Source organism: Haliotis rufescens, unplaced genomic scaffold, assembly GCF_023055435.1.
Source record: "Haliotis rufescens isolate VD_foot unplaced genomic scaffold, xgHalRufe1.0.p SCAF_7, whole genome shotgun sequence".
Classification (NCBI taxonomy): Eukaryota; Metazoa; Mollusca; class Gastropoda; order Lepetellida; family Haliotidae; genus Haliotis; species Haliotis rufescens.
The window spans coordinates 58,689,848-58,703,497 of record NW_025964361.1 but is presented as its reverse complement, the minus strand read 5'-3'; the positions used below and the strand labels follow the sequence as shown (position 1 = coordinate 58,703,497).

The following is a 13,650-nucleotide window of genomic DNA, read 5'->3' as shown; positions in this document are numbered from 1 at the left end:
TTGAGCATCGGTGAAGGGAGAGTACAGTGTGTATGTCTGGGTGACTGACAGTGAAGGGGCTTATTGAGCATCGGTGAAGGGAGAGTACAGTGTGTATGGCTGGGTGACTGACAGTGAAGGGGCTTATTGAGCATCGGTGAAGGGAGAGTACAGTGTGTTTGGCTTGGTGACTGACAGTGAAGGGGCTTCTTGAGCATCGGTGAAGGGAGAGTACAGTGTGTATGGCTGGGTGACTGACAGTGAAGGGGCTTCTTGAGCATCGGTGAAGGGAGAGTACAGTGTGTATGGCTGGGTGACTGACAGTGAAGGGGTTCATTGAGCATCGGTGAAGGGAGAGTACAGTGTGTATGTCTGGGTGACTGACAGTGAAGGGGCTTCTTGAGCATCGGTGAAGGGAGAGTACAGTGTGTATGGCTGGGTGACTGACAGTGAAGGGGTTCATTGAGCATCGGTGAAGGGAGAGTACAGTGTGTATGGCTGGGTGACTGACAGTGAAGGGGCTTCTTGAGCATCGGTGAAGGGAGAGTACAGTGTGTATGTCTGGGTGACTGACAGTGAAGGGGCTTCTTGAGCATCGGTGAAGGGAGAGTACAGTGTGTATGGCTGGGTGACTGACAGTGAAGGGGTTCATTGAGCATCGGTGAAGGGAGAGTACAGTGTGTATGGCTGGGTGACTGACAGTGAAGGGGCTTCTTGAGCATCAGTGAAGGGAGAGTACAGTGTGTATGGCTGGGTGACTGACAGTGAAGGGGCTTCTTTAGCATCGGTGAAGGGAGAGTACAGTGTGTAGGGCCGGGTGACTGACAGTGATGGGGCTTCTTGAGCATCGGTGAAGGGAGAGTACAGTGTGTAGGGCTGGGTGACTGACTGACGTTGGGGCTTTTGGGGTGACATTACCCCGTAATTATGATTCCTTTGTCTGGACATTTGTAAAATTGAAAGATTTCAACGGGACCGCTACCGCCCTGATTAACGGGTTTCACTTTACATATCTTCCATTTGAACTTCTGTAAACACAACGTAATGACATTCATGGTCTCCGGGTAGGATCTATACGGTCATGGAAATGACAAGCATGGGTCAGTAGCACCCCCGGGTTAGAGTTTCACGCTAACTTCCAAACTTAGTAAGTTTGGGTGGGTGAGTGAGTGCATGAATGACTGGTTGTTTGAGTGAGTAGGTTTGTTTTTGGGGAAGGTGAGTGTTTTGGTGGGTTGGTGAGTGAGTGAGTGAGTGGTTGTGTGAGTGATTAGTTTGGTGTGTGGGAAGGTGAGTGTTTTGGTGGGTGGGTGGGTGAGTGAGTGAGTGGTTGTGTGAGTGATTAGGTTGGAGGGTGGGAAGGTGAGTGTTTTGGTGAGTGAGTGATTGCATGAGTTGGTGGTTGTGTGAGTGAGTAGGTTTTTGTGTGGGAAGGTGAGTGTTTTGGTGGGTGGGTGAGTGATCGAGTGAGTGGTTGTGTGAGTGATTAGGTTGGTTTGTGAGAAGGTTAGTGTCTTGGTGAGTGAGTGAGTCAGTGAGTGAGTGAGTGTGTGAGTGATTGTCACGCTGCATTTCACGGTATTTCATCATGACGTGTCAGCTTGAAGTAGGAGAAAAACCTAGAAACAAAATCAGGTTAACCAGGGATTCGAAACCATGATGGTAGGTTTCCGGCAAACCCAAGGAAGGCAACTGCGCATCAAATTGCGGCGTCTTTAAAATCAGAGCCCCCGGTGCATCCCAGTTCCTTACTAGACTGTCAGATCGCGATGATCACGATGTACATCGAACCATGTAATATAAGAAGAAAACTGACAACCAGCCTGTAATTGTTGTGATTCGGACCCAGAGCTAAACATTGAACGTGTTAGCTGAGGAACGAGAATATGTAACAGCTTAATTACTTTGTTTGTGACTGTATGTTCAGTGTGGTATATTTAGAATGGAGATGTAAGATGTGCTTCACTGCTTCCACACAAAACAGTAACATCATCTCTCAAGTCAGAGGCACTGCTGCGTGTAGGGAGTGTCGTGTTGTAGCAAGATGATTTCTCTGAAAACTGGGTGGACTCTTCTCTGTGTAGCTTCTATTGGTAAGTATTCACATCATTTGTAGACAACTGGTCATTATAAGTGTAACGTCTACATCTACACAGAGTGACATGACACTGTGTCGTTAGTACAGATCACCTCTGACCTAGATACTATCAGTGAACGTACATGATCTAAACAGCTCCGTGTTATAGCGTCCTCATGGTCAGTTTGGGAACGGTGACAAAAAACCTGAATCAACATCAAATATCTATGTCAGATTTAGTCACCCGCAAATGACCCGATAAAGAATCTTAGCTCGTCACAGGTTCATAACTTCAGCCTGCTCGATCTCAGAAGATACACCGAAAATTAGCTTAATATGATACACGGTAAACGTCGTTAACGTGGAAATATATTACATGTTCCCCACGGCTTCTAACGTTTCACTTTATCTAGTCCATAAATGTGTTTGACATTGATTAAAGATGAATATTGACTTCGAGTTGAGACACTTCCTTCACCTGGTGACACGGATGTCAGAGTCGTCCCTTTGTCATGCCATTGTTCGAATCCCAGAACCCAGAAATGGTTTAACAGTATCATATTTGTGCTTTCACAAGACCTATTAACCCTACATCACTCAGCATCTTTCTCCACGTTAAGTTGACATGCTGTAAAATAACTGCAATACTGTCCAAAGCGGCGTTAATCCAAACTCACTCACTCACTCATCGCATATCTCTCTGTGTCGGAGTTATGGCTCGACGCGTTCAGTCAGATGTTATCAGGAATGTACAGTATTCATGGCGTATGAGTCGGCGAGGTGAGACAGGGTGTACAATACACGTCGTCACGCCCAAGTCGCCTGGCAATTTGAACATGCGAAGTGTATCAGCCTTTGAAATAGTAATGTTACACAACCGGGGCAGCAATGACTTGGCATTAACACCACTGCCAAAGGCTAATTTACATATCACGTGACCGGACTTTTTTCTTGTTTGTAAGCTTACGCGCTTATTCTGAAATCGGAAAAAAGGGGATCAGTGCATCCTTTCGGCGCGCTTCACATTCCTTTGCATTATTATATGGATACGCTGCTACAACTACGGCAGTGACGTGTGTAGCAGGACGTGGATGAATCCTTACAGTGGCCGTATCGCTAGCTCGTCGTAGGGCTTCGATGACAGCGCAAAAAGATAAACACGCAAATGGATTAGTTTTTTCACGTTTTAGGAAGTTTTCTCAATGAAAGTCATCCATTCTATGACATACTTTTATGTAAATATGTAGACCCGTCAAAAATGAAACAGATGAAAAACATGTGCACCATCTTGAATGGACTGAGTAAGATTTGACGAATCGTCACATGTCGCCGCCCTGTTGCAGTGGTACTATGCTGGCCGCAAGGAACTCTTGGTATGAGAGTGGGTTATGTTAACGACCAGTTCAGATACATGAAATAAGCGGCAGTATGGAGTTAAGTATGTATTCCCAGTCACGGGTTAGATTATTGCACTAACATAGCCACGCTTATGTGTGTGTGTGTGCGTGCGTGCGTGCGTGCGTGCGTGCGTGCGTGCGTGCGTGCGTGCGTGCGTGTGTGTGTGTGTACAGGTACAGGTACAGGTACAGGTACAGGGATTCGATTTAAACAGAAATGCACAATGTACTGTTTAACGAAATGGGGACACTGTCATATGCCCCATTTACCGCGTTCAGAATGTGTGAACAGACATGGGAAGCAGACCCGTGAGAGGAACTCAAAGAGAGAACTACGTTCGAGCCATTGAAACAACTTATTCAAAATAACCTGGTATATTAAAAGTATGTTACATGCATATGAAGCTTTAAGGAATAAGGAGTTAGGTATAACCTCACTTATTCCACACCGACTAATTGATCTTTAAACCAACTGAACACAAAATCTTTTGAACATTTCAGATGACGTTAACCATTACACCACACTTAATTTCCATTTATTCAATGTCCTACAAAGAAGTACAGATTTGTCTTCTCTATATTTGATACTCTCTATATGTGATGCCACATTGTGAATGGAATGCAGGTAATGTTTGATAAATAAACACCATTTTGCGAAATATCCCTGCCATTATAATGACAGAAGTGCATTACTCCCACAAATTTGATGATTATATAAGCATTGGCATTAGACGTATATAGTTCAATTTGTATTCCATTTAAATTAAAACCAATTACTAGATATGGTTCCGTCTGCGTGCAAAATATTCCAAGTGTCATTAGGGGCGGTCGGGTAGCCTAGTGGTTAAAGCGTTCGCTCGTCACGCCGAAGACCCGGGTTTGATTCCCGACATGGGTACAATGTGTGAAGCCCATTTCTGGTGTCCCCGCCGTGATATTGCTTGAATATTGCTAAAAGCGGCGTAAAACCATACTCACTCACTCACTCACCCCCAAGTGTCATTTTGCTATAACACGCTTTACACTTACTATACAGAACATTACTATCAGACAGACGGCCAATAAGACAGCACCATATTTTGTAATGGTTTGTAACTAATGTGTTATGTACATCAACTGTCGTCAGTGGAAGTAGTTTCCTACACCTTGGCAAACCCTTTTTTCCGTAAGTTTGGTCACCTGTGCCGACACACAATTTCATAACTGATGACTTAGCTACCTGTATCATGATGTGTTATCTTATCGTGATGTGCGTTCAAATGACTCACATAAATGTTTCTATATGCACAATTCTGGACAGGGTATAACGTAGTCTTAAAGAATTCGATTCCAGATTCAAACAGGAAAAAGTAAACTGTGTTTGTCATCATGGTACCAGGGTCACGTGGTGACATAAACTATGCCTTGCTTCACCTTGCCATGTACGGTATCGTGATGTGCGTTCAAATACTCAGACACTTTTTAAATAAAGGTTTTAAATCAAATTAAAGTTTAAAAAATATAAGCATGAAAAGTAGTCTTCGAGTGCTGACTTAGCGCTGGTACACTTTGGTATTTGGATATAATATCGCTAACTCTTCAATTGAAAATATAATCAAACGTGATGTACCTGTGAAGATCCTATTCAGACCAGGTCTCCAGCAGCCCATGCTTGCCATAAAAGGCGACTATGCTTGTCGTAAGAGGCGACTAACGGGAACGTGTGGTCAGGCTCGCTGACTTGGTTGATGCATGTCATCGTATCCAATTGTGTAGATCGATGCTCATGATGTCAATCACTGGATTGTCTGGTCCAGAGTTGATTATTGACAGATAACTCCCCCAATCACAACATCAACTGGGAAAACGTCCACATCATCTCCAACAACCCCCATGAGACCCCCAACCCCCAACAACCCCCAGGACTTCACTGAAAGCAAGCTGACAGAAGCAGTCCACATTCGCCCCCGCAAGCCATCAATCTACATATATCAAGGCTATTTCATCCCATCCGTTTACTATTAACTTATTAAGCAATAATTACCCCACCTATGTACACTAAATCCTGTTGAATTAGCTTCCTGTCTTGTTGGCTTCCCCATCATATGTTCTCTGTCCATCCTGTTGGTACAGTATTATCCTTCCGTTGTCATTACTTAACCTACTCATGTTAATCTCTTATGTTGTTACTGTTAATCCTCCATCTTCTACATGTATATATAATCTGTACCATGTTCATTATTCAGCCTTGCTTGACAACGGCATAAGAATCAGTAACGAAACATCGCATATACAGTAAATAAAGAAGTTGTTAGCCATTAATTGTGTCTACTTTGTCAAGGGAAAATTAATTTCGCAAATATCCGCGTAGCTCCGCAGAGTGTCTGCGTAGCTACGCAGATCTGTTTAAAAAAGTCTGCGGAATGCCGCGTAATTACGCAGAAGTTTAAAAGGCATATGCGAAATAAAGTAAAAGATGTTTGCATTGTTATGTATTATTGTTCGTGTACACAAAGAGGGATGTTTCAAAAACGTTTATAATTATAAAGGATTTACTGACACTGATAAGCATATTTAGCAATCATTTAGTTCAAATCATACGTATGGCGTTCAGGTGAGGTGTGGTGAAATTGGGTTTAACGTCGCGTCCAAGATTATTGCACTTATATAGCGACGTTATGGCGTTCAGGGCCCCGATCTTAGTGTTCGTAACGCCGATACTTTAACATAGGTTAGCGATAGTCATATCACGAAGATAGCTGTAAGGAACGGGCTCCTGGTCGTATTAACCGCATAAAAGTATCATTGTCAAAGAGCGTACTGGATTTTGACACGGGGTGCTTAACCATTAATAATGTGCTTATCCTCATTAAACACGTATGGTGACGTCACGCTATTGTTGCAGTTGATTCTGACCTAGGAATTCATATTCCGAACGCGCATTTCAACAAGGTAAACTAACTCCACTATAGGTGATGATGCAAAGTTATAATCATAGTGTGTAAGGGGAATCGGTATTTTCTATGAGATTTAACTTGACATGCTCGAGTGCCTACAACAAGGTGTTTTCTGCGTCAATTTCTGTTCTGCTTTTTCATAATTGAACCAGCGTCACAAACCACGATGATAGCTGTTCAATATACCACGAAACTATAAATATTTACATGTCTGTTCTACTTCCTTACAATTTATAATGTTTTCAAGTACAGTATTTATGTACAATTAAACCATGAGTGAGTGATCATGAATGTTATTTTAACACGAATGCCACACCCCGAAAATCCTCATGCATATACTACATTTGTAAATACCATAGAATATTATTTAGGTCGTCTCCATATCTATTTCTACAAACAATATTTTGTACTACAGTAAACTACGTTTACAACGAACACGCTTATAACGAACAGACGGATATAACGAACTGTTTATTGGTCCCTCCATTTGCTGTATATATGCTGTAAATGTGCTTATAACGAACTACGGTTATAACGAACTAACTTTAGTAGTCCCTTTGAGTTCGTTATAACCGTAGTTTACTGTATTTGCATGAGGCGTTCAGTATTGAAATAATACATACACTGATTCATTCACCACAATGGACAAAAATGTGTGTATGTGTAAGCAAGGATTATATCCTACCTAAATATTATCCCGGGGGAAGATTTACTCTAGAGTATATATGTTGATAGGATTAAAAACACTGGTATGGCTTCATATTCACTAGGGAGAATCATCCTGACACTAGAGAATTGCATCCCCGGGATAACAAATAGGGCAGGATAATATTCACCCTTACACATGCATATCTTTACAGTTTATCTAACTACTTCCTAGGTCTGTTTTTTTTCCAGTGTCTGGCTATGAAATATGTTACGAGTATAGCAGTTTTCAAACCAAGGCATTAACATGTACTTACTCATGCTGTGGGACAAGCTCTAACCGATATTGCTGGTGAGTATGTACATATGCATCACTCTGTTTGCTTGCTTTCACTGTATATAGTCAACTGTTACAAGAAGACCAATAGAATAACAACAGTTACTGACTTGATCATATTAATAAGGATTTCACAAGTATCCAGGGAGCGGTGTGTGTATTGCGACCAATCGTTACAGCCTCAAAAGAGAAAACAGTAAGAAATAATTTTTTTATTTTCTGAACAGCAAAATGCAACCATTTGTTTGTTTAATATCATAACAATATCACAGTCAGCTTCTAGATGACTTTGGGCATTACACATTTAAAAAAAGACTAATTTATAAAAACCTGGTGCACCATTCGAATATTTGGTTGATAAGTTTGTCATTTTCGACCAGCTAGTAGTATGACTTAATAATTTGTGAAATAAGAAAAGAATGTAGAACTCGTTTTGAAAAATATAAAATATTTCAAATGAATGAAATTTTTCATTTTTGGAAGCATTTTTTATCATATTTGAACATTAGCAAGTCTTTGACCCAAGATGATTGTCCTCAGAGATGTAAATGAAGATAGCATAACGCATGGTAGATATAAGTTTTTTCTGTAATACTGTAGACGCACAGGTGCATAATTTAAAGAATACAGAAGCGTTTGTCGAGTTTACAGGGATGATTTCGAACTGACACAGCATGATATTATAAACATTCAAAGGGTACGAATTATCTTGCTTTAGGAACATGACATAAATTGTGTTTATTTCCATTTGGATGTATATGATATTGTCGTTCAATATAATATTTTCTAAATTAATTTTATTTGCAACATACTAACAAAATGGTTATTCATCTTCAACCTCGTTCAAAGAACAATGGGGGCGGTGGGGTAGCCTAGTGGTTAAAGCGTTTGCTCGTCACGCCGATTCCCCACATGGGAACAATTTGTGAAACCCATTTCCGGTGTCCTGCCCTGTGATATTGCTTGAATATTGCTAAAAGAGGGGTAGAACCATACTCACTCGTCACTCACTTCAGGAACAATGGGAACATAATCTTAAACGTCTAGGTGTATTTATGTGTCTGTCAGCTTCAATCGTTACATCTGAACTGTGCCAAATATATTGTACGTTTCTTCTGATTAACATTCGAAAATAACATTCTGTATACGTATGAGATGTAAAATAGTTTATAATTACGATAACATTTGTTTGAGGAATATACAATAATGTTTTTATTATTGTATAAAAAAATACACGTCTGTAAGAGTCTGCCTTATCAATATTTACACATCGTGATCATTATTCATTAGACTGTGATCTTTCCAAACATATCCATAGCTACATTAAAAAAGTGGCTATTGAGCACTACTTGTCCACCATACTGTTATAACTTTTTCTAGTCAATCTTCTTTCTGGCATTTTTAATAATATTGATAAATATTTTATAACTCTCATATTATATATATATATATATATATATATATATATATATATATATATATATATATATATATATATATAAAATTTAGCAAATTTCAAACGTATGGCATAATTCAACTATCACTTAAATTAGCGTTTGAAATTTGCTAGTGAGAGAAATATAATAAAGCTGATTGCCAATAATATAAACAATTCGAGGGCAGTAATAATATTAGTTTAACTTTTACGTAACGTTATATTATTACAATTCCATTTGGCCCCACAGAGGTGCATTATATATAAATCTTTCTACATAATATAAATGTTAATTTCCGAAGAAATTGAGAAGAATTTATATATTTCTATCACACTTAGTGATGTAAAATACAGTTTGATGCTTTGTTGGAAATGTAAATTGGGTGTATGTTGGCGTCGATTGACAGTAATGAATTGAATTAACAGAAAATAGATTGGAATGACCTTTGTCGAAGATACGTGTGATAATTAGCCATAAGTAAATATGTGTAAAATCAGTATTTACGGACAGAATATAGGTATACCAGATCCCTTATTTACATAACATTGTGTTTTCTCTAACCCCAATAACAGCTCTAACGGCGGGAGTTCTTCAACGACGGGACTGATAATCGGGGTCGTGGTTGGTGTCGGTGTCTTGATCGCCGTGATTGCAGGAATAGTCGTGTGCTGTGTCTGCTGCTGTAGGTCATCCGGAGGTCGCCGGGGTCAGGTAGTGACCACCAGCCAACAACTTACCGTCATATCTGCAGGTACTACACACACTCATATAATTGGAATATTGCGGCGAGCAGCATTAAACAACAAACACAAATAAAGGGATTCAAACTTGTGCTTTGACAACTTACTCTGTAAAGTGTAATTACTGTAGATCAATGTCCATTGTATTTTGTTCTCATTATATATGAAAAGTCCTAAAGTCAGATATATGACAAACAACTAAACAGTCGTTGGTCCTCTTAAATATCATCCTCAGAACCCCCATCTTTATACTATACGAACATAATGCTTGTTCTATCCAGGCGGGAACCCACCCACTGCTGCATATAATGCAGGATATGTCCACACGGTTCAGCCTCCTCCTGGAACACCTCACCCTCCACCTACTGGGATGGCGGAACCTCCACCACCCTACTCTCCTCAGATAGGACCAGGGCCAGTACAAGCCCATTCTCCAATGGGAGGACAAGCCGTCCATCAACCAATGGCAGGACAAGCCGTCCATCCACTAATGGCAGGACAAGCCTTCCATCCACCAATGGCAGGGCAAGCCGTCCATCCACCAATGGCAGGGCAAGCCGCGAATCCACCAATTGCAAGACAAGGAAATCAACCAATGGCGAGACAAGCAAATCCACCAATGGCAGGACAAGCCGCCTATCCCCTACCAAGTAGAGCAGCCCCTCCGGCTACATCTGTTGCTCCTACAATGGGTGACAATTCTGAACATACCAAAGCCATGAGAACAAACGACACTGACAAGCACGTGTATTCAAGCCTACAGTGGTAGAGAACTATTCGGTCCAAAACCACATTGGTAAACATAATACGCAGAATAGTGCAAATGTCATACGGGAAACAAGGTCTCTCGTCAACAAGCCTCATGCCATTATTGTGGTACAAGTGGTGACAAGTGGTGAACGCTGACAATGCTCACGTCGATGGTGAATATTATCTTAGTTTGTAAAATGCTCAGTATCATTGAAATTCTGAGGCTGAGGATAGTTGAAAGGTTCACTGATTTTCAGTGATCCATTCATATAATGTTCACAACTATTTTCCTTTTGACGCAAAATTGAATCTGTTTCGGCAGATAATCGAGACAGATTACTCTCTGGTGTTGACGTTAAATAAATAGAAAAGAACTCCTGTGAGATTTATCTTCATACTGGAAAGATAAACGAACACATTTATCTACTCCTAGGGCAGAGTGAAGTCGAGAAACATTTGTTAAGTGTAGCTAACGAATTTTATGCTAAAATATACACACACTAATTTTCTTTAGAGTTTATGTTTTTCATAATAATACATACATTTATGCAAACATGTTATCGCTTGCATATTGGATTTAACCTAATACAGCTGACTTTCCGGCAACACGTTATTTTATGTATATTTTTAGATTTTCTTAATTATTTCATAAGAGCGTTTCGCAGAATGTCACAACTTCAGCAACCAAAAGTTATCTTTTTTAAAATGATGTTTGAGGAAACATGGCACAACACGGGCGGACATACGATAATAATAACACCAAACTTCAAAACCATATAATGCATTTTGAACAATCCTTATACCAAATTGCCTCTGTAACTCTCATATCAATGACGAAATCAGTACTATGCATATTGCACGTGCACGAGAATTCGTGGAATTATAATTCTTAAAATGGTATATGTTCCTCAAACATTATTGTCTCACATTTGAGAGAGGTTTTATGGGGAAAGTTATGATTTTAGTATAATAAAAGCAATTGCAAACACACCAGTCTCTGATCCTTTAATTCTACAATTCAGCCTATTAATGAATATTACACTCAAACAATCACTCATCCCACCAGTTATGAAAAAAAGTGCACGTGGCGACAAATCTTTTCTTTTTAACTAAATTGCAACGGTACCAAAATACTAAATATAGACAACAAATGTATTTGTTAAGAATTATTTGTAGATGGAACAGTTGCACCTACATGTACACAGTATACACTCACTAATGGATTACTAATGATGTCGCAAATATAAATGTGCTAAACTATTCATTACATACTTAGAGCTGACTACGCACACAATCTACATAGATTAAATGGGCTCGAAGAACTGTCCTGTGTCAAGAACACATAAAATTAAAGCTTAATTTCTTTCGCTGGCACTTTTAGTTATTACGGAATGTATTTTAATTGCATACTAAAGGAGTGTGTGTGTACATTTAAAGATACAACACATACCATTATTTCAAACCATTTTATTCTAAATTATGGCCACTGTCTCGAATCTTCAGCTGGACATAATCTACGAGTAATAGTGGTCTGTTATCTCTCATTGACTCAATAGGACACGCGTATAATAATATAGCCATGGTAAATCATCACATTAGTGTATATATTATATGTGTTCTTATCTACGGTTTGAATAAAATTTAAAGTGTATTATGTACATGGTTGTTCTGTATTATTACTTTTTACTCTGATAAAGTTTAAATGACAAGGGAAGCAATTCTTGAGATTAATCTACAAGGATGTATATTCCCACAGGCTAGCGTAAAGCTCAAATTGACATTATACAACACTTTTATAATCATAATTCTTAGGAAGAAAATGGTCTGAGAATGTGTCCTTCATTCTTATGTGACATGGGTAGAACCAACAGCATATGAGGTATTACAAATACTAAGGATCTTTCACAGTGCTTATTGGCATTGATGTTGCAACTGTTTCTACACAAACGCATATGAACAGCGTATGAAACGTTACATCCGAAAACAATGACACAACGAGGAAGAGAAATTATGGATGTCAACTTATTTATTAAGAGGAACACAAGTTTTCGGAGTATAGACTTATATAGGCATATGTTCCGAAACGTTGTGTTCCTCATTATAAAGACGTTCACATCAATAAATTATCTGTGTGGTGTGTGTGGTGTGTGGGGTGTGGGGTGTGGGGTGTGGGGTGTGGGGTGTGGGGTGTTTGTGTTGTTTGATGTACGTATACTGTGGGGTATAGGGTTTGTGTGGTGTGTGTGGGGTGGGTGTATTAAGTGATGTATGTATACTGTGGGGTAAAGGGTTTGCATGGTGTGTGAGGATGGTGGAGTGTGGGGTGGTTGTGTAGTGTGACGTATACATACTGTGGGGTGTAGGGTCTGTGTGGTGTGTGGTGTGTGCCGGTGTGAGGGGTGGATGTATAGTGTGATGGTGATGTATTTTTACTGTGGGGTATAGGGTCTGTGGTGTTTGTGGAGTGATGTATGCATACTGTGGGATATAGGGTCTGTGTGGTGAGTAGTGTGTGTGGACGATTGGGTGTGTGTGGTGTGTGTGTGGGTGGATGTGTAGTGTGATGTATGTGTACTGTGGGGCATAGCGTCTGTGTGTTGTGTGGAGGGTGGGGTGTGGGGTGGTTGTCTAGTGTGACGTTTACATACTGTGGGGTGTAGGGTCTGTGTGGTGTGTGGTGTGTGTGAGGGGTGGATGTGTAGTGTGATGTATGTTTACTGTTGGGTATAGCGTCTGTGTTGTCTGTGTGGAGGGTAGGGTGTGGGGTGTGGGGAGTGGGGTGTGGGGTGTGGGGTGTGGGGTGTGGGGTGTGGGGTGGATGTGTTGTGTGATGTATGTATACTGTGGGGTATAGGGTTTGTGTCGTGTGTGGTATGTGTGGACGATAGGGGCCGGGGTGTGGGTGGATGTTTCGTGTGATATATATATATATATATATATTGTGGAGTATAGGGTTTGTGTGGTGTGTGGTGTGTTTGGAGGATGAGGCCTGTGTGTGGGTGTGTATAGTGATGTTTGTATACTGTGAGGTATTGTTTTTTTTGTGGTGTGTGTGGGGTGGGTGTATTAAGTGATGTATGTATACTGTGGGGTATAGCGTTTGTGTGGTGTATTGCGTGTGTAGAGGGTGGTGTGTGGGGGTATGTGTGTATAGTGTGATGCATGTATACTGTGGGTTATAGGGTTTGTGTGTTGCGTGTGTGGAGGGTGGGGTGTGGGGTGTGTGTGTTGTGTGATGCATGTACACTGTGGGGTATAGCGTTTGTGCGGTGTGTGGGCCGTATGGGGTGTATGGGGTGTGGTGGTGTGTGGGTGTGTAGTGTGATGTTTATTACTTTTAGGCATAGGGTGTG

At 40.5% G+C, this 13,650-nt stretch overlaps 1 protein-coding gene across 1 annotated transcript; it reads left to right on the top strand.

Annotated features, from left to right (window-relative positions):
• Positions 1 to 1,928: 1,928 nt before the first annotated feature.
• Positions 1,929 to 11,357, top strand: LOC124147551 (MAGE-like protein 2). Its single transcript, XM_046518183.2, has 4 exons — positions 1,929 to 2,072; positions 7,287 to 7,386; positions 9,380 to 9,558; positions 9,829 to 11,357. The coding sequence occupies exons 1-4, from the start codon at positions 2,024 to 2,026 to the stop codon at positions 10,314 to 10,316; spliced, it is 816 nt and encodes a 271-aa protein (XP_046374139.2). The 5' UTR covers positions 1,929 to 2,023; the 3' UTR covers positions 10,317 to 11,357.
• Positions 11,358 to 13,650: the final 2,293 nt, after the last annotated feature.